The following is a 20,033-nucleotide window of genomic DNA, read 5'->3' on the forward strand; positions in this document are numbered from 1 at the left end:
ATCTCAGCCTAGCGACGATCTTCAGGCCGACCCCAGATCAATCGCAAAGCCAACCATACAACCCATGTATTCGCCACGGTCGTCTGACGGCTGGCTTACGCGACCGTTATTCGCACCGTATGCCCAAACGCGTCTGAAACAACGCCGCTTCGTGTTGTACTGGGTGCGGGTTGCAAGTTGGCTGTCAATACTCTGGTGCTTTCGACGGAGCACCGCTTGTAAGAGAGACTGCTAGCTTCTGTTGCTGAGTGAGTTGCACGGAGAGATGTTTCTTTGCCGAGATGCACAAACAGATACCGTGAAGGTATACACCATACTGTCATCTGTAGATGCGTTCATGACATGACCGCGAATACCTTCTGGTCACGTCAGTCACAACTCGGAAATGTAGAGCGCGCTCGATTGGGGACGTCGCTGAAAGGCTGGCCATGCACGTAGCACATCCAGGGCCCTAGCCTCATTTCTGTACATTGTATTTTTACATAGCGAAGCGTAGGATCTCAGGTAGCACCAAGCCCTGAAGCCCGCCTGTCCACAGAGCGAGGCATCGAAGAAGAATATGTCGCATTGATTTGTGACTATGAACATATCACCAAAGTCCCCAACGTGACCTTATCCGACGTGCCGTTTGTCGTGACGCACCAATCTGTTCTCGAGCTCGACGTCGCAGCTGAGCCGTCGCGTCCCTGCAGCGCGCTGAAGCACCTACGTCAAGGCGCACGGACGTATCGCCGACGGGTTCTCTGGCGCACCTTCACCTCCGCATGCCCCACGGTGCGCGTCTGCGCTTGTGCAGTTCCCTCACGCAGTTCCGAGGTCACCCAGCCTACCAGACGATGCGAATGCCCGCCGCTCTGCCACCGCAATGCGACACCAATGTTCACTAACTTATTCAACGGCATACGAGCCGCTGCCGAAAGCTCTTTCGGACTCACCAACTCAGACGTACGCGCCTTTTCCTTGCTCGACGGCTCGACTGCCTCACACACTCCAACAACTACACTCCCCTCTCATGCTGAACTGCCTGCGCCCCCAGCTAACGCCATGTCGCCACAGACAGACGATGTCGTCCCCCAGTCGCCCTCGGGTCCCGGCTTGCCTCCCAATCCTTTCCTCGAGGAGTCAACACCCCCCAGGAAGACCTCGCGCGTCCTCATAGACCTCTCTTCGCCCCCGAAATCTTCAAGCCGAACTCCACGCAAAGAGGCGCGTTCGGAAATGGCCCGCCCACGGCAGCACGTCACACAAAGGAGCGAGGATGAGAAGCGATTAATTGGGGATTATTCGTAAATCGCCTTTGTACACCGAAACGGAAGAAAGAGACTAATGTTTGCGAAGTAGACCTGCAGATGCTATTAGTATGCCCGACCCATCCACTTGGATGGCGATACCGAAGAAGCGCACCATGCCTACAAAAGTATGCATACTACCACCTGTCTGTGCCTATAGTATTATACTGACCTCCAAAAGCCAGGGTCGAGTAACGTCTTCAAGCCCGTAGACACGATACAAGGAGGATCCAAGAAGCCTACTACGTACGGGAAGCGCGATCGTACACAGCCGCCACTGATAGGCCAGGCGCATGGGCCGGGCCAGGCTGCCTACCTTCAGCGAACAGACAGAGCACCTGCAACAACGCCTCGTCGTCCTTCTTCCTCAGAGAGCCAGGATCGATGGTCGAGTGGAGCTACACCTGGAAAACGAAGGAGGACTGCCAACGTTATTTCACTTGTCGATGACGACGATGAAGTGGTGGAAGTATCTCAAAACCACCAAAATACACCTGTTGGCACGTCACGCGAAAGGCCGCGTTCTGCCTGGTCTCTGCATTCACAGATAAGCAACGGGAGCGAGAGCACAGTAGGCGACTACAAGCCGCCTCAGGCTACAAGCGAATTTAGAGAAGTAGACAATCTTCTCAGACCGTCCCAGAAGAAGCCGAGGAACTCGAGTTTCAACACAGCCAAAGGTGGCGCGCGACGCTCTCCTCTTACCGGTGGTTCTCTATCGACCAGCCCTGGCGTACATACTCCTCGGCAGGCGATATTGCAGACGTTTCGACAGGGTGAATCCAAGCGAAGTCCTAGGAAGTACGACGGAGCCGAAAGAAAAGTCGACATAGTCACGTCTCGCTACTTTCCCGAAGCCCGCATCAATGAGTCAACATCTGATCACGCAGACCAGAACCAACGTGTAACAGTTGAAGACGAGGACCTTCGCACCCAACACAAACCTGTGCCAAAGCAAGCGGGACCTATGACTGACAACTACAGCGCGGACGAGCTTGCCATCACGCCTCCGCACCCGGGAACCAGACTTGTTTCGAAGCAAAAGCAAAAGCAGACTGCAAATAGTGGAGTCAAGCGAAACGCTCGCGGAAGGGTTGTAGAAGGACTCTGGCCACTTTCGTTTGCACGGTCGTATGGGTTTCAGAGCCACGGATCAACAACCATGGACGGCCATGCCATCTTGCTCTTAAGATGGAGGAAAGATGAGGGGTTACGTGTCCAGACTTGGGAGTCAGTGGATGGCGTCTACGATAGCAAACTTGTCATAGAGCCTAAAGACGTCAACCAAGTATACGCGGACGGTACAAGCCGCATGCGGTTGACGGGCCCTCGCGGACACGACGGGAACAAACTCATCTTGGACCTGGAGTTTGCTGATACTGCCGATTTCCTCATCTTCCGTGATGAACACGCAGTGTCGATGACGTCAGGCGGAAAGTGTATCAATAAGTCGGATGATTACATGACCCATCTTTTCAAAACACCTCTCCCATCGAGAAACGAGAAGGTTGGTACGTCTGCACTGGTAGGCGATTCAACAGCGAGTTTTGAACAGCCTCACCGCGAAAAAGCTAATGGAGTGTCGAAGAGACCTCTGTTGGATCAGCTCAAGCCCGCTGTCCGTCAGCATGTTATTGATGCTGAATCTGGCACTACCACGACAAGCAGAGCATCCACCCGTCCGTCACGTTCAACAAGATCGGCCCCGATTAATTACGTCGAAGACACGCCTACACAGTCGGATGTACCCAAATTCTCAGTCGAAACTGGACTTGGACAACCCTGGGCTAAGTAAGTTTCCACGCACTTACTCATGATTCTGCTAACCATCCCAAGGTCTCTTGAATTTGGCGAAGGTCGTCAACGGGCGATAGTGCACTTTGATGATCTGCCCCGCCTGGACGAGGAAGAATTCTTGAACGACAGCCTGATCGATTTCTACATGATGTGAGTGCGTGTTCACCTTGCCATTAGCGCTGCTAACCTTCTCCAGCTACCTCTTTAAGCAGCTCAAAGTGCCTGCTGATAAAGTCTACTTCTTCAACACCTACTTCTTCACGAAGCTTACCGAGAACTCGGGTCGGAAATCCATGGACTACAAGGCTGTGCAACGCTGGACGTCTAAGATTGATATCTTCACCTACGACTACATTGTTGTTCCCATCAACGAACAGTATGTCAAATTACCACCGCTTTGATAGCCTATGCTAACAGTCTATAGAGCCCATTGGTACCTGGCGATTATCTGCAATATGTCGAAGGTTCAACGCAAACCCATAGTTCAAGACTTCGATGAGCCTCAGGTAATCCCACACGATCAAGCAAGTGATTCAGCCGTGACAGCCACGAACCCCGAGACGCATGCGACTATGGTACACAAATCAACATCCCCAGAGCCAAATGTCATCAATGAAGAAGCAACAGCGGCCCAAACGAACGATGAAGAGCCTATGCTTTTTGATGAAGCGGCACTATCTCTTGTCGACCGCGACGATACTGGGACCGAAACTCCGCATAAATCAGAGACGACCCAAGCAGATTCAACATCCCAGAATCCAGATACAGAAGCTTTAGCTGAAATCAGAGACACACACCCAGGAATATTGTCCCAATCTCAGTTCACCGCGTCTTCTGCAAAAAAGAAGGCAAAACGCAAGCCCATAGCCAAAAGAGATCCTGATCAACCTGTCATCATAGTACTCGATTCTCTTGGTGGTAATGCCCGTACTGGAGCGGTTCGCGCTCTCAAAGACTGGATAGCAGCGGAGGGGGCAAGCCGGCGTGCTATGGAGGCTGTCATCAAAGAGAACGGCTATTATCCCAAGAGTACACAGGTTCCAATGCAGAACAACTTCACCGATTGCGGTGTTTACCTACTTGGCTACATCGAGAAGTTCTTCCAGAATCCCGACGACTTCAAGAACAAGCTGCTCACTGGATCAATGTCGGCTCAAGAAGACTGGCCGGAGCTGAACCCATCGGAAATGAGGCACAAAATGCGTCAAATCATATTTGATTGCTACAAGAAGCAGGAAGACGATAGGAGAGCACAGAAGAAGGCGAAGAAAGGATCTGCGAGCTCAAAGACATCACCAGCTCCGACAACGTACAAAGCCTCGGATCTGGGCAGACACAACTCTGATGAGTTATCCAGTGAAGAACCGAAGCTCGCACTCTCGCCCAAGAACGCAGGCGCGCAGCCCACATCGCCACGAACCCATTCACCTTCTCATCCTCCACTCAGACTCGCATCGCCGTTCAGTTTCGATGCGAAGCATACTTCTGCTGTTGAGGAAGCACCTCAAATAGCTGTCAGCAAGGTATCTGACTCACCACCTGTGCTCACATTTCCTGCAAAGCAGGCCGTTGGTAGTCCACGGTCAGAAACGACACCAAGGCGCCATAGTCCCGAAGTGCGCATTTCCAGCAGAACGCCCCAATCACATGATTCTTTGCGCAACGGACACATCACTTCGAACAGAACACCACGTCAATCCAAAGAAAACGATCAAACATCTCAAATACCCGGTACATCAAGCCCAAAGAAGCGCCGAAGACACGGTGACGATAATGATGACATGAAATCGCCATCAGCGAAGCGCCAGCTCATCAAGTCGCCCCAACGACATCAAGATGGCGATCTGGAAACTAAGCAAAGAGCTTCGCGCAGCCGAGAAGGCAGTGTCCCCGACGCACCTATTGAGATCAAGGACTCACAGGAAGTCAAAGACATCAACGTCAACCATCGCCAGCAGGTGCAGGCAGCTCCCACTGCTCAGCGGAAACCCGCATCACGTTATGCACATTCCAGCGAAGGGCTCCGTCCTTCACCTACGTTTGAAGAGATTCCGCGTTTGTCGTACAGCACAAAGACGTCTAAACATGGTCAACACGAAGGTACTCCCGTTGATAGTGCGCTCCAGACAAAGCTGGACGAAGACGACTATGCTAGGGACAAGGCCCGGCGTTCAGAAGCACCTGCTCCCAGCAACATAGATGGAGCGCTGGAGCGTAGAGAGGAGGTATGTGATCCAATGGAAGGGATCTCACAGTCCACTCACGAACTGCAACTTGATGGAGTCAACGACGGATCCGTGGTTCAAGAAACACCAGAACCCGAGGAGAAGAGCACAACCGTCCAAACTGGATGGTCGAGGGACAACCCTACCCTTCTTTAACTGCTCGAGATGAAGCTTCTTCTTTGTTGTTCTGCGAGCGCCAGCTCGACCTTTTACTCAACACATCTATACCTATCTTGGTTTCACGGAGGCGTTATCTATCAGGACTAGTGACGGGGTCTGCAAAGCTCAGCTGTGATCTCGGAGAACAGCATGTCGCAGACTATATGCACATCTGGCAGTGTGCCAGAGATGATAGTACAGCCATATGAACAAGCAACATTTATACTGCACTTTCGAGAATATTATCCTCCTTCGTACCTCCTTCGTTCAGTTGGCGTGAAATAGTTCCGTTCGCGCCGCGTCCGCCTGTAGGGTCATCGAGCGCTGCCACTGCATCATCGACTTCTGCATCTTGTTAGCCTTGAAACCACGCCCCCCTCGTTCGGGAGGTCTACCGTTGATCGACGGCCTACCCTGGAACCCTTCATCGGTCTCAGCTGCTTCTCTACCCACCCACCGTTTCATCTTATCCCTAACGAACTCTGCAAAGTCCCATTCCTCGGCCTCAAGTCTATGCGCGCCCGCTGTCCAGATGTATGCTTCCGCTTCGACTTCTTCGCCTTCCACATTATCTTCTTCCTTTTGTGATAGGTCGCCCATGCCTTCTTCCGTACTGGTGTTGCCATGCTTCGGTTGCAGGACCTTGACCTTTACTTTCCGACGCTGGTATTCTGAGCCTTCGAAAATATCCAGTCGCCAGATGTCGCCGTCTGTGAGGCCCTCTACAAGTGTTCCGCGAACAGACGAGGAGGTATCGACGGGGAGGATGGCTGGGTAGTCTGCTTGCTTTACTTTGTGTCGTCGGTGTGCGTGGAGGATGGCTGGGCGTATGTGCAGGAGCGAGGCATGCGCTGGTGTAGGAGGGGTTTGCGAGCCCCAGATTACGCGGTGGAGGACGGGCGGTGCCATCAAGGTGCCGTAGAAGAAGGCGGTATGTGACATGTTGGTGGTTTGACGGCGGGGAGATTTATTTGCGTGTTGAGGCTTAGGCAATTGGTGTTGGTAGAGGTGGAAGGCATCCATATATCGTCAATCTTGCAATCGAATGGAAGCATGGATCTATGAGTGTTTTTGGGGTAACAGCCATGACGGCAGGCGCTAAGCTGCTTATCAGCCCTACAGCGGCCACTAATGCAAGCCAGATCTGATCTGCGGGAGATTGCGCCTCCTCCCTTTTTGTCCGCGGGTGCTGTTTCGTTCGAGCCCTACACCCCGAGTATTGCGCCAAAACGGTTCCGTGGTTGCGTGTGCGTTCCTTCCATCGTCGTCGGACATTCCAGCGTTGCAAAAGGAGTCCTAGGGAAGCCTTCCGACATTCCGAGACGAACCGCCGGGCCAAGCACACGACCACCAACATGTTCTTCATCAGCGCCATTGTGAAGAACATCGCACCCGTCTTGTACGACTCCACACCTCCTTAGCCTCTCCGTCTCTAACAGCCAGCACCCAGTATCGCGACGAGTCCGATTACCAGCTATGGCGACCAGATCTACAGCATGCACCGAGCCCGCAGCTCTGCCGGCTTCTCCCTCGACATTCCGCTCATCATGCTCGTCGCCAGCATCCTGAAGGTCTACTACTGGTTCGGCGCCCACTTCAGCACCTCGCTGCTCGTCCAAGCCCTGCTCATGATCTGCGTCCATCTGCTCCTCCTCCACGTCGCGCTTACGAACCGACCGCCGCCCTCGCATCTCCCTTTCCAACACAAGGATGTTTCGAACCGACCGTACGATTTCTGGCAGTGGAGGGCGCCAAGGCCGTATTGGACCTTCATCACATACTTTACTGGGGTGCTGTTGGTGCTGCATCTGCTCATGTCCTCTACGAGCGTATTTGTGCCGTACACCGATCTGCTGGGCATGGTTGCGTTGACAATCGAGGCCACGCTTCCGATTCCCCAGCTCCTGGCTAACTACCAGAGACGCGGGTGCAAGGGATTCAGGCCTAGTGTCATCGTAAACTGGGTCATTGGTGATACGTTCAAGATGTGGTTCTTCTTTGCCAGCAGCAGCGGTGAGGTACCTTGGGCTTTCAAGGCTTGTGGTATCTTCCAGGCATGTTGCGACTTGGGACTTGCAGCGCAGTACTTAATTTGGGGTGACGGGCCGCCTGGCGTGGAAGGTCTGGGTCGGGAGAAGGAGATCAGAAGCCCGATACCGCCTGAGGAGGGATGGAATGCGGAGAAGCTGGGACAAACGAGCATGGCGGGTGGCATCGAGATGAGCGACGGGCAGGCGTGGGAGAGACCGAGGGCTGCGTAGAGTCAAGCCGGATGAGAGAAGTGCAACGAAGACGAAGGAAGCTGTCATGAAAGAGATGTTAATGTACACAGACATAAAGTATGTCGAAATAATATGATTATCAGATACATCCACGAAGATACCAATGCGTGAGCTCAGGGGGGCAGGAGCACTCGAATACGATGACAATCGACCCATGACCTCTTCGCCTGACTTGACGGAGTTGGCTGGCATTGGATTCCATGGCAATAGTACATATATCACGACTTCCCAGCCCACCTACGTCGATCGGGACGAAGCGCTAAGATACCCAGCTCAACTCTTTATTGTCACCATGGACTCCAACGCCACATCCACTTCTAAAGTACCTCATGAAGCCATCCGAATCGCCATCCGCGAAAATTTCCTGTCCATTTTCGAGCCTTCCCGAGCTTTAGGCGATACTTTGAATTCAATACGGACAAAGATCAACACGCTCAACGAAATAGCCAACAGTACCATTGGCGATACCAGAGGCCAGGAGATGACAGATGCAATAGATGGGCTCCTTGATGAAAGTGCTGAGGTGGAAAAACTGTTTAAAGTTTGGCACGAGAAACTCAATGTTGCTTGTGTGATGATCAAGTTGGTGTACTCGCAGCAGGAAGCCGCTTCAGGGAAGTAGCAGGCAATGAAGAGATGCAGAAGTTTGCTGGATCGATTTTCATGGGTAGGCGCGTGTAAGCAGCTGAACTCCGTTGTTGCGAGCAATGCGCTGTAGTTCCGTGATTGCTGCGATACCATTAAGCTTGATCGCTAAATCCAAACTTCCTAAGCGCGTCATCTAGCCCGGGTAAGTACTTCAGAAATCATAGATGTGGCATTGCTGAGCCAACGTATGGCAAGCATTGCGGTCGAGCAAGCCCAAACATCGGCTATGCAGCGTCCCGGTACCATCGATGTGGCTCCACCTCTCTCATGATAGCGACAGGGACCGCGTATATCAAATACCTCCTGTCGCACGGGATACCGATTTCGAGCTTGATCATCCGTTCCTTCTCTCCACATTTCAACCCGATCCTATACGTTGTTCCATCACAAAGGTAACGAGCAACCATCGTCACAAAATGTTTGGTTCACCACACTCTACGTCGCGTCACCTCCGACGCCGCCAGCAGAACTACTCCTGGGACCACGGCTATCTCTACCAATCCGAACTCACCCCCGTCCCCTCCTACGAAGACCTCTCTATACCCACTGCCATCCACACTCCAATCGACCTCCCCTCTCGCGTCAGCGCTCTGAACCGCCGCGCAGCTATCGTCTCAGCCAACCTCACTCATCTCACCGCCGTCGTCAAGCCGCTTGAAACGATCAAGCCCGATGACCTGAGCGAAGCCCACCTCAGCGACATGTGGGAGGAGGGTGTGTGCTTGGGAAAGGCGATGGAGGAGTTCAAGGAGCAGATGGAGGAAGTGAGCTTGATATTGGAAGAGTTGCTCATCGGTCGCAAGAAGGGAATGAAGATCTTGGGTGGAGTTGGTTTGGGATTGGGCTTGGAGAGTAGTAGGAGTCTGTCTAGGGGCTTCAGTAGGAGGAGGGGCCTTGGATTCTGAGTATGGGCAATGGAGAAGGGGGATGATGCGACAGGTTTGGGTACCAGTGGCATGGCGTATCGGAGTGAAATTGTCGGAGCTTGCTATTGTTTGTGAGTCACACTGTCGTTTACGAAGGCTTCATGTATATTGAATCAATGTGTTGTTATATCAGTCTATTCTAAGCATTTCGTATCTACGCAGAGATCGACTGCGCCGGTACACTTTCTACAGTAGGCACAACCGGCTTCATCAAGCCTTGATCATCGAAGTACAGTCTATCGATGGTGACTTCTCTGTTGGTTCCGTTGCCGTTCGGGATGGCAAATCGGTGGTAGCAGATATACCAATCGTCGGTATTCGGGACGTTGATGATGGAACTGTGACCAGTAGCAAGTATCCCCTTTGAGGCATCTTTCTGCAATATAAGACCGTGGTATGTCCACGGGCCATGAACGCTCGTAGATGTCGCGTACCCTACTCTGTAGTTCTCTGAACCAGTGTCATCGATAGAGTATGTGAGGTGGAAGAGGCCCTTGCGGTAGTTCATGAAGATGCCCTCGCGGAAGTCAGGAAGACCGCCAATGGAACGCGTTGTGTCAGCCTTCAGCGAGAGCATGTCATCGCTGAGCTCAGCGTAGAGTGCGGGTGTGATGTCTGAGCCTCCGTTGCCCCAGAAGATGTAGTATTTGCCAGTAGTCGGGTCTTCAAACACGTCTGGATCGATGGCTTGGCCAGTGGTAACATTGCCTTCGTTAAGGATCATAGCTTCCGCCTGTGCTGTAAAGGGTCCTTCGGGCGCGTCTGCAACAGCCACGCCGATGGTCTTGCGGTCGTACTTTGGATTGTTTCCGCTGAAGTAGAAGTAATACTTGCTGTCCTTTTCGATGATGGTCGGGGCCCAAGCATTTCCGTTCGCCCAAGGTACGTTACCGCTGGTACCATTGAGGGTCAAGAAAGGTTCGGCTGATCGGGTCCATGAAACTAGGTCAGGCGACTTCCAGACGTAGAAGACATTACCGCCCCAGCCAGGGAAGCCATCCGTTGTCGCGTAGATGTAGTAGTTATCACCGAAAACCGCGATGTTGGGATCCGCGTATAAACCGGGAAGGACAGGGCTGCCTGCTGTCTTAGCAGCGACAGAGCGTTTTGACTCCGCAGTCAAACCAGCAAGTTCTTTTGCCGTTACTGGAACCACAGTGCCGTGACGTGGGCTAGTCGGCAATTTGTATGAACTGGAAACCTTCCAGTCAGGGTTGGAAATGTCTGCCGTCTCTAGTGGAATGTATCCACGTCCACCGTACTCATCCACAAAGAGGTAGTACTTCTCGCCATTGACATCGCCTGGATTGGATTTGAACACTGTCGGTCCCTCGACACTGCTAGTGCCGGCGTTGCGACCAATGCATGTGGCAACTTGGGTCCAGGACTGTACAGGAGCAAGGAGCGAGTCAGAACGCTCTTGGATGATGTCGGAGCAGTTTGTGCCTGTGCCTCCTTCGTCTTTTGTGAACCGGTAGAATGTATTCGCCTCTTGTATGACCGTAGTATCGATCCGTGACATGCCTGCGTCCTGCCAGATCTCGGGTTCGCTGAACGTGACGAAGTCCCGAGTAGTCACGTAGAGCATGCGGTGGTACGTCGCCCCTGTGCGGTCCGTATCGCTCTCAGCGTAGAGAGAGGACGCCCAAAAGACTACGTACGAACCAAGATCTGTATCGTAATACGCCTCTGGCGCCCATGTGTTTCCAGCAGTGGAAGGGGAGACCTTGACGTGCCGTTGCTGAGACCATGTCTTGAGGTCGCTTGACTCCCAGATCTCTAGATACAAGCTACCTTTGCGAACTGCATCTCCCCAGGAAGTACCGGATCCAATCGACAAGTCGGTAGCTAGCAGGAAGAATCTATCGCCCTCTGGAGAACGTATGACGAAGGGGTCACGTAACCCCTTCGTGCCTTCAGTAGAGGCAAGGATAGGCTCGCCGTTGTTGAGTTCTTTCCAAGCTAAAGCGTTGTTGCCTTCGCTGGCTGCAAGATAGATCTTCTCGCCAGCCAACGAGTTGCCCGTAAAATACGCAAAGGCATAACCTTCAAAAGCATCAAGTTTGACCGCCTGACGTACGTTGGCACTGAAGGTGCGATTCGAGGTCGTGCCGTCGCTGTCGATAATCGCTGTAAGATCAACTACAGTGTCGGCACTTTGTCGCTGAACCACGCCGTCTGCTGATATTACGGAAGGTTTGTTGCTCATCCATGTGACGTTCTGGTTCTCTGAGACGCTTGGTAGATGAAGATTCCCACGAACATCGTCAATGTTCGTGATCGCGAGGCTTTCTAGTGCTGATTGGGCCTGCGCTTTGGAGGTGGATTGGGCAGAGACTGTCGACCACAGACTCCACGCATAGAGTGGTAGGCGGTACGACCGCATGATGAAACAAGAGGAAGTAACGAGAGAGATACAGATGACCTACGGATTCTATGGGAATACATACCATGAACATATACTGCGACTATAAGCCGGGAGCTATACTTAACTCATACTTTGGAGCCATAACCAGCCATCGGAAGCGATACTTTATCAACTCATCTCCTAGACTCTTGGTATCCTAGTCTTGAGTACGAGAAACTCCACGAATACGCGTTGACGGACAGAACCTTCTTTCAGCGACTTCCAGGGACCCTAGTCGTGTCAAATTGCTAAACCTTGACGATCCCCGGACTATCCTCCACATCTGCTTGAGTCGTGGAGCGTGGGAAGTGTGGACTACCAGGCACATGAGAAAGTAGAAGACGATGACGCCCCTCCCGAGGTCCTATGCGGAAATAGTTTGCGGGGTATGACGCTAATGACGCACGAGCCACTGGCATCGGTCTACTTTGATGGCAACTCGGGGTGAAGACTACCGGACTCATAAACGACTGCAAGACCACTGTTCCTCATCTGTGTAGGGAGCTTGCTCGCTGAATTTTAGAGTCTCCGTACGCGTGCTGGTACTGCTGTCTCGATGTCCATTGCTGAAAGCGCCATGAATGGAGTTTGTTTTTGGCGCCACTCCGGCAGCGGACTTTTGAACGGATACGACATTAGGAGCGGAGGTATACGGGCTAGTTCGTATGGCGGTCGCACTGTTTTCTGTCGCTCGTAGATCGGATAAAGAGTAGGTCGAACCGGCACAGGTAAACAACCCCATTAGCCGTGAGCAGGAAGCATGACGACAGGAGTGCAAGACGCGCTGTCGACACAGCAGGAAGATATTGTACGAAGGCAATTTTTTTTTGGCAGGAGATGAGCCATCCGTCAGTCCCGGAGCGCGATGTTCGTCGCCCTTAACATCAACACGTGGGATGCGGAAGGAGGCACGCTTGTGGTGTTCGCCGACCGCCATGCCGCCCACCAAGTCCCCAAGAACCTTGGCAAAAGAGCGTCGCACATTCGAAGAGACATACCAAGGCTGGGCCTGCGCATATCAGTACATGAAGGTGCAGAACGTGATTGCGGAAATTGCTGTAAGTGGTTGAGGTTCAAAATGACATCCTTGACATCAAATTTCACAACATGAGCGGTGGTATCTATCGCAATAGTTGCAAAGTGTGCATGAGAGGTATCGCAGTGTTCTAAAATGGGTTGAGACTTGACAGGACCTCATCGAAGAGCGCTCAAAACATCTGGAAACTCTACTAGATGTGAGAGAATTTGGTCAATAGTCAGGTATCGTCCAGTTGAGAACTGTTGACTGAAGTCATCGGAGTCCAAGATTTGGCGAACAGGCATGTGCAGACACTCAGGGCCTAATGTGAGTACCCACAGGGTCGTGGGATGTATGAGCCGTGAAGCTAGCAGTATATAAACTGCATCAGCTTCGACTGCTGTACTGTAGGTCAAGTGTTGAACTCATCCTCACCATCTTTTTCCATCGCCCTGTTGCAGTGCCCATCATCTGCCTGTTGCCCACCATGCGCACCTCCACAATCTTGACTGCCCTCTCTTTAGGACAAGTCACACTCGCAGCAATCGAACCCAAGAACTTCATATTCATCGTTCCCGATGGCATGGGTCCTGTCTCCCAGACACTGCTTCGCACATACCTGTCCATGGTCAACGGAAACTCGACCACTCGTGCTCCCCGAATAAATGCTCTACCTATCGACGTTACTGTCATCGGCAACACTCGAACCCACTCTGCCAACAATCTCGTGACAGATTCTGGCGCCGCTGGTACTGCTCTTGCCACGGGACACAAGACCGACAACGGAGCTATCGGTGTGATGCCCGATGGCACTCCGGTTGGATCAGTGATGGAAGCTGCGAAGCTAGCAGGCTATCTCACTGGCCTCGTAGTGACTTCACCCATCAGTCACGCAACTCCCGCAGGTAGGAAATGCTTTCCTGTTGCCTCAGATATTCGCTGACGATACCTAGCTTACTTCTCCCATGCTTTGAGCCGAGACGCTCTTGATAAGCTCGCAGAGCAACAAATTGGCTACAGCCATCCCCTAGGTATCAGCGTTGATCTGATGCTTGGTGGCGGTCGCTGCTACTTCCAGCCTCAGAATGAGTCTGACTCATGCCGCACTGATGACATTGACCTGTTCGCATACGCCGAGTCAAAAGGCTACTATACCGCCCGCGATCGTACGAGTTTCGACGCTCTTGAGCTTGGTCTAGGTGACATCAAGCTTCCTTACGTTGGCCTGTTCAAGGATGGAGATCTCAGCTATGAGGTCGACCGCCAACAACAAGCCGCGGAAGTCCGCGAGCCATCGCTGTCTGAGATGACTCAAGCTGCTCTCAATTCGCTTTCGCGGGCCAGTGCATCCAACGAGAAGGGCTACATCATGATGATCGAAGCTTCGCGGATTGATCACTCGTCGCACGCGCACGACTCAGTCGCCCATCTTCACGAAGTCTTCGAATTCAACAATGTCGTAAACATGGTCATGAAGTGGATTGATTCCCACCCTGACACCGCCTTCCTCGCTGTTGCAGACCACGAAACCGGCGGCATAACCATACCTTCTCAGTACGACCCATCGCTACTCCAACCCAGTATACACTCTGTCGAATACTTGAGTGAGCTCTGGAGCGACTACAACGGTACCGACCGCGCCGCATATCTGTCGAGCGAGATCATTCCTTCCTATGGTCTGACGAACGTCTCCGATGCCGAAGTTGAGACGCTTCTCTCCGCTGGCGATGAATTTGGACAGGAGCTAGCCGACCTTCTGAATGCTCGCGCTGGACTCGAATGGTCGACTGGCGGTCACACTGGTATCGACACCACCCTGTACGGCTATGCTGCTGGTGAAATGGGTGACAGGCTTGTTCTGGATATGGCGGGTGGTTGGGATAACACTGACTTGCCCAAATACGTGGCTGCCGCGTTGGGTGTAGACATGGATAAAGTCACGGAGCTGTTAAGTGCTAATGGAACGGAATGGGTACCTAGGGATGACGAAGAGTCGGAGCGTAAGCGCTGAAGAAAGCTTCCGACAGATAGCGCGATCAAACTCAAACTTTGTTGAGTTCACAAAGATGCTTTGCAGATGCCTGTGATGTTCTCCAATAATAGGAATTGCAGACGGTAAAGTTGAGCTGACCCTCGCTAGTAGCCGGAGAGTAGCTCGGCTGTCCTCGGGCATAGGTCGGCTGTCCTCGAAATCAAGCGAGGACAGGGCAACATCCCAGGAACTGTGTGGTTTTACGCTTAGTACCTTCCTGATCGGGCAGCTTTGCTGGAGGCGTCGATTGCGGCAAGAAATGGTGCAGCTGAGCTGTCCTCGAACCCCAGCCACCCGTCACCCTTTAAGCATTGACCCTTTCGCTTAAGCTCACGAAGACAGGGCAACGGTATTATGTAAGCGCGGCGCGCAGATGCCCGCGATGCGAGCATGTCAAGTGCATCCCGCAATCTCAACATTTGGAAACCAGGGCGGCTGCGGTTTCCCGTCGACACGAAGAGCTTGGGCGTCAGTGCGAAGGGAACACACGAAATTTGATCAGTCAGACCGTCATCGCGCGTACATACGCATGAGGCGGTTGTTGGGAGTCTTTCCGGGATAGAGACTGTGAGACAAGTTTACTACCGAGCTACCCAACAAGAGCGTGGAAAGCCAAATCCGAGATTCGACCGGCATTACTTGGTGGTCCCGAGACGCGAAAGGTGATTACACGATAGATCGCGTAGCATTTTACCACGGCATCCGCGAACAAGCAGAGGCGATACCTACCACAAGGATGCGCCATCCCGCAGCACCTACGATCATCGCTGTGCTCCTCGGTTTTCTCTTCTTCATGATATTATGGAGTCGAGCACGAGACGACGGCCATCACGAGGGTAATCCCCATCCGGACGATGTACCGCGAAAAAGGGAAAAGCAGAAAGAGCCTTCGTCAAGCAGTGACGAGATCGAAACATCCGAAGCTCAAAACGATCACTGAATCTATCCAATCACTCTCCTCTCCGAAAGCGCGCAGGTGGTATTTCCGGCTCGTAAGGTTTTCACTACGCGCAGTCTCGAAGACCACCAACGAGTGCATTGAGCGGAGGAGAGAAATAAGAGCGCCCATGGACGACGTCAGCATCTTGTGTATGAGAAATACAGATAGTGCACATGCACAAGTCCATTTGGACGCTTGGAAGAAGATGCAGCGCTGCAGTTTCCGAATTACCTCTACTACTACTGGGCTACGATGAAGCACACTGGAACTAGGGCTTGGAGGCATTTGAGAATGCCTCTAGTCGATCTGCTAGTTGCTCCCACATGGGCTCTCCAACCCTCGCCGTGCTTCGCAGACCCGCTGCCACGAAAGGGAGAAGTCTTTCGAACTCCTGATCTACATGCTTATGGCTCTTACCCTCAGCCTGCGAAAGTAACACACCAAGATCCAGAAGTTCAATGATCGCTTTATGGATTGGCTTCACTTCCTTCGACAAGAGCGCTCGCTGGTGCAATCTTTCCATACACTTGATGTGAATCTGAGACATCTCGTCGATATCATCGGCCTTTTCCATTGCCGAATTCATGTCTCGTATGGTCAGGAAGACGGCAGTCTCGGTGACATAAGAACGGAGGACATCGGCGAACCAATTCAAGCGTTGCAGAAGTCTGTAGAACATCGGTGAACGATTCTTTCTGGATGCGCGAATGCGCGCGCGTTGCAGTTGGTATTTGACTCGGTAGACCTGCATCAGGAACGTACAGATCTCTTGGTAGATGGGTATGGACGAGCGTTGGATAATGTTTTGAATCGACCAAGGTACCTAAAAAGATCTTTAGCTGGGTCACATAAGAGCATTCTTCCGATACATACCGCATAATCCACGGAAACGGCGGCTAGACCCTTGACCGAGCTTCCTTGCGCCTTCGTTTTCGTAGAACGAACGACAAGTTTCTCCGTGTCGGGACCAGAGAGGATCGTACCGAAAACGCCCCGTGCAAGCTCCGTGAGGACGTATCGATCGTTCCAACCTCGTCTGCCGGCATCCATGCGCTCAAATATTGCAGTAGCAAAGTCCTCGAACACGGCACCGTTCCTGCCTAAGTAAAGTGTTTCGAATGTATGTAGCACACGCATCAGGCCATCAGTCTCGAAGATGTGTTGACGAAGAACGTTTGAGGCGACTGAGTACTTGCTACGTATCCATTTCTCGAAGGCTGTCTGGAATAGTTCTGGGAAAGGCGAGAGGGGTACGTCGGATGACGTATCGCAGACTGTTTCATGGTCGAGGCGCGGCTCCGCCAGTGAGGAATGTAAACCTGTATCATAAATGCCCAGTTCTTTCAAGAAAATAACGCTTTTGCCTGTATTGAATATTTTCTTAACAGCTGGCTGTAGAAACGCAGGCAACTGCATGTGTTCCTCAGAATTACGGCGGAGCATGAAGCGGTCGTGCCAAAGGGAAGCAGCTTCACTCGTTGCATCGCTCGAGATGACAAAGAAGTTCTCCTCGTCGGGACCAAGCTCGCCGGTTTCCATCCACCGTCGGATTGGCTTCAGATATGTCTGTAAGCACTCAAAGAATATCTTCGACGTGTATGCAAAGATTTCGTCTTCCAGCGTCATCTGCGCTAGAGTAGTCTGCTCGTACAATGCTTCCAGGTGGTAAAAGGGATTTACAGGTATCGATGGATATTGAGTTGCCGTTGATCGACTCAGACCATCGACAATCGGCGCCAGACGTAAGATAGGGTGACATAGTGCCCGCACATCGCCGTGCAACGGCAACAAACTGACGGGAAGTGGCGTATCAGGAATGAGATATCTCTGCTGCATCGCGGATAAGGAGTGGTCGAAGTCAAGTAGTCGCTTCCGTACAACGGCCTCGAAGGTCTGGACAAGAGGTGATGACGGTGGCTTCTTGGCTCGTTGTTGCAGCGTCCAGCGTCTTATCGCCTCTATGCGTGTTCCAGTGTCGGCGAATTGAGAAAGGAGATGTGTGATAGCGGTTGATTGATTGTTGTCAACGGTATATGTCTCATTGGGGATAATGCTGTCCTTTTCGATCCGGTACAAGCTCGTCTTCAGCCCACCAAGCATGAATAGCGTTTCTCGCACAGCCTGCAGCTCTGTTATGTTCACGCCAGTGCTACTGCGATCCGCGCCCGAGGTCCAAAATTGCGCGGCTTCCAGCTTGGTAACAAGATTCTCCTCTGTAGATGAGATACAGGCTTCGGGATCGAAAGTATCATCTGCGTCGAAATTGGTCGGTGGTGTGCTTGGAGCCTTCCTGCGCTTTTTGGGCGTTTTCTCGTCGCCCGAAGAGTCCACGGCATAGTCGATGTCCTTCCAAATATCCTCATCGCTGTAGGGGTCGTCTTCAAGGATCTCCGCCCAAGTCAGTGGCGGCGGAGGGCTAGGAGGTCTAAGCAGCTCTAAGGCTTCGACCTGGGTGTTCTCAAGAGGCCGATCGGCGAGCTGGAGTAACAGAGATAGGAACTCTGGCTTGAACTTGTTCGTGTACGTCTCCAACTTTTGAAGCCGTATTTGGAGCGCATCAGCGAGGTCATCGCGGTTCTTGATGCGGAACTTCTCATCCAGGCCGGCAAAGCTCGCCGTAACGTCGAATTGATTTGTTCTTGCATACTGGTGCCCTCGAAGATTGCGCGATGCAATCTCTCTGGCGTGTCTGTAGGCCTGTTTGTTGGCTGCTGGATCGTGTCTCAGTATGGACTGTATCAACTCGTCCGTAAGTCCGGAGATTTTCGCGTTTTGGGCCATGGCAACGCGTCCTTCACCTGCCGTCGCGCGATGACGCCAGAGGAAATAAGATCCCGGTCGTAGTGATATCGTTGTGGTGACTTGCAGCGGTTGATTCGGCTCCACTTGACAGAGACATCATGCCCGATGTGGGCTAGCGTGATCACGCACCGCGTCACCGCCGGCTGTGAAACTCGAGGTTGAGCGCTCCTGCGACTTTTCTGAGGCGGGACTGTGTCCCAACCCTCGGCCACCGCAACTGCAACTGCTCGTTACCATGGCGCTTCCCAAGGGCATGCGCTACTTGGCTGGCGCCACTTTCTGCATCTTCGTCTATCTGTTTGTGCAAATCCTCAAGGCCCCTGGTTCCGAGAAACCCGTCGAGATTCCGAGCAAAGTTCCGACCAACAAATTCGGCGACTGGGACCATGACCCCCAATTGGATCGTAAGGCAGTTTGCGATATGTTATGAATCCATTATAGATGCTAATCATGTGATCAGCCTCCGGCGAACCTCCCGAGCCGCTGCGACGAGTCGACGGTGACAACTACGCCCCAAACAATCCCGCGAGCGCGCGCATCAACGCCACGATCCTCAGTCTAGTCCGCAATGAAGAGCTCCACGACATGCTGCAAAGCATGCGCGACCTTGAGCGTACTTGGAACCACAAGTTCAACTACCCCTGGACCTTCTTCAACGATAAGCCCTTTACCGAAGAGTTCAAAAAGGCCACGCGAGCAGCTACCAACGCCGAAGTACGATACGAACTGGTTCCTGCCGAACACTGGGACATTCCGTCGTGGATAAATATGGACTTGTACGAGGAGTCTGTGTCCCTGCTCACGTCGCTGGATGTACAGTACATGGGCAAGAAGTCTTATCACCAGATGTGTCGGTGGAACAGCGGCATGTTCAGCGAGCACCCTGCGCTCAAGGACATCCAATACTACTGGCGGGTGGAACCAAACGTTCACTTCTTCTGCGATGTCGATTACGATGTCTTTGCTTGGATGCAAGATCACAACAAGACGTACGGCTTCAACGTCAACATCTACGATAACGCCGACAGCGTTGCGACGTTGTGGCCAGAAACGAAGAAGTTCATCCAAGACAATCCGGGCTATGTACATCCAAACAATGCGCGCGAGTGGCTGGAAGACGACCAGCGCCGGCCTGAGAACAACAAGAAAGCCCATGGCTACTCAACATGCCACTTCTGGTCCAATTTCGAGATCGGCGACCTGAGCTTTTGGAGGAGCAAAAAGTACCGCGACTATTTCGACCATCTCGATCGCGCTGGAGGCTTCTTCTACGAACGTTGGGGCGACGCTCCAGTACACAGCGTCGCACTGGGACTCTTCGAAGACAAGAGCAAGATACACTGGTTCCGAGACATCGGTTACCAACACATACCCTTTTTCAACTGCCCGAACAGTCCAAAGTGTTCCGGTTGCGTCACTGGTCAGTTCACAGACGGCGAGAAGTGGCTGAACCGGGAGGATTGTCGGCCGTTATGGTTCAAATACGTTGGCATGGACTGAGCTCTAGT

The 20,033-nt window shown here is 52.6% G+C and overlaps 8 protein-coding genes across 8 annotated transcripts; 5 read left to right on the forward strand and 3 right to left on the reverse strand.

The window, feature by feature from the left end:
• Positions 1 to 1,381: 1,381 nt before the first annotated feature.
• Positions 1,382 to 5,467, forward strand: J4E85_000088 (uncharacterized protein; the record flags this gene model as incomplete). The annotated part of the gene is made up of 5 exons (XM_051464382.1): positions 1,382 to 1,417; positions 1,471 to 3,080; positions 3,126 to 3,236; positions 3,283 to 3,462; positions 3,511 to 5,467. The coding sequence occupies 5 exons, from the start codon at positions 1,382 to 1,384 to the stop codon at positions 5,465 to 5,467; spliced, it is 3,894 nt and encodes a 1,297-aa protein (XP_051330903.1).
• A 223-nt stretch (positions 5,468 to 5,690) lies between these two features.
• Positions 5,691 to 6,412, reverse strand: J4E85_000089 (uncharacterized protein; the record flags this gene model as incomplete). The annotated part of the gene is made up of 2 exons (XM_051464383.1): positions 5,691 to 5,815; positions 5,866 to 6,412. The coding sequence occupies 2 exons, from the start codon at positions 6,410 to 6,412 to the stop codon at positions 5,691 to 5,693; spliced, it is 672 nt and encodes a 223-aa protein (XP_051330904.1).
• A 413-nt stretch (positions 6,413 to 6,825) lies between these two features.
• J4E85_000090 (uncharacterized protein) lies at positions 6,826 to 7,731 on the forward strand (the record flags this gene model as incomplete). The annotated part of the gene is made up of 2 exons (XM_051464384.1): positions 6,826 to 6,869; positions 6,921 to 7,731. The coding sequence occupies 2 exons, from the start codon at positions 6,826 to 6,828 to the stop codon at positions 7,729 to 7,731; spliced, it is 855 nt and encodes a 284-aa protein (XP_051330905.1).
• A 1,085-nt stretch (positions 7,732 to 8,816) lies between these two features.
• On the forward strand, positions 8,817 to 9,305 carry J4E85_000091 (uncharacterized protein; the record flags this gene model as incomplete). Its single annotated transcript, XM_051464385.1, has 1 exon — positions 8,817 to 9,305. One exon carries the CDS (start codon positions 8,817 to 8,819, stop codon positions 9,303 to 9,305), a length of 489 nt encoding a protein of 162 aa, XP_051330906.1.
• A 175-nt stretch (positions 9,306 to 9,480) lies between these two features.
• On the reverse strand, positions 9,481 to 11,712 carry J4E85_000092 (uncharacterized protein; the record flags this gene model as incomplete). Its single annotated transcript, XM_051464386.1, has 1 exon — positions 9,481 to 11,712. The coding sequence occupies one exon, from the start codon at positions 11,710 to 11,712 to the stop codon at positions 9,481 to 9,483; it is 2,232 nt and encodes a 743-aa protein (XP_051330907.1).
• Positions 11,713 to 13,238: 1,526 nt separating this feature from the next.
• On the forward strand, positions 13,239 to 14,762 carry J4E85_000093 (uncharacterized protein; the record flags this gene model as incomplete). The annotated part of the gene is made up of 2 exons (XM_051464387.1): positions 13,239 to 13,656; positions 13,705 to 14,762. 2 exons carry the CDS (start codon positions 13,239 to 13,241, stop codon positions 14,760 to 14,762), a joined length of 1,476 nt encoding a protein of 491 aa, XP_051330908.1.
• Positions 14,763 to 15,991: 1,229 nt separating this feature from the next.
• Positions 15,992 to 18,504, reverse strand: J4E85_000094 (uncharacterized protein; the record flags this gene model as incomplete). The annotated part of the gene is made up of 2 exons (XM_051464388.1): positions 15,992 to 16,546; positions 16,597 to 18,504. 2 exons carry the CDS (start codon positions 18,502 to 18,504, stop codon positions 15,992 to 15,994), a joined length of 2,463 nt encoding a protein of 820 aa, XP_051330909.1.
• Positions 18,505 to 18,760: 256 nt separating this feature from the next.
• On the forward strand, positions 18,761 to 20,025 carry J4E85_000095 (uncharacterized protein; the record flags this gene model as incomplete). Its single annotated transcript, XM_051464389.1, has 2 exons — positions 18,761 to 18,929; positions 18,986 to 20,025. The coding sequence occupies 2 exons, from the start codon at positions 18,761 to 18,763 to the stop codon at positions 20,023 to 20,025; spliced, it is 1,209 nt and encodes a 402-aa protein (XP_051330910.1).
• Between the last annotated feature and the right edge of the window lie 8 nt (positions 20,026 to 20,033).

Source organism: Alternaria conjuncta (genome assembly GCF_024043145.1).
Source record: "Alternaria conjuncta strain BMP 0040 chromosome Unknown scaffold_1, whole genome shotgun sequence".
Lineage (NCBI taxonomy): Eukaryota > Fungi > Ascomycota > Dothideomycetes > Pleosporales > Pleosporaceae > Alternaria > Alternaria conjuncta.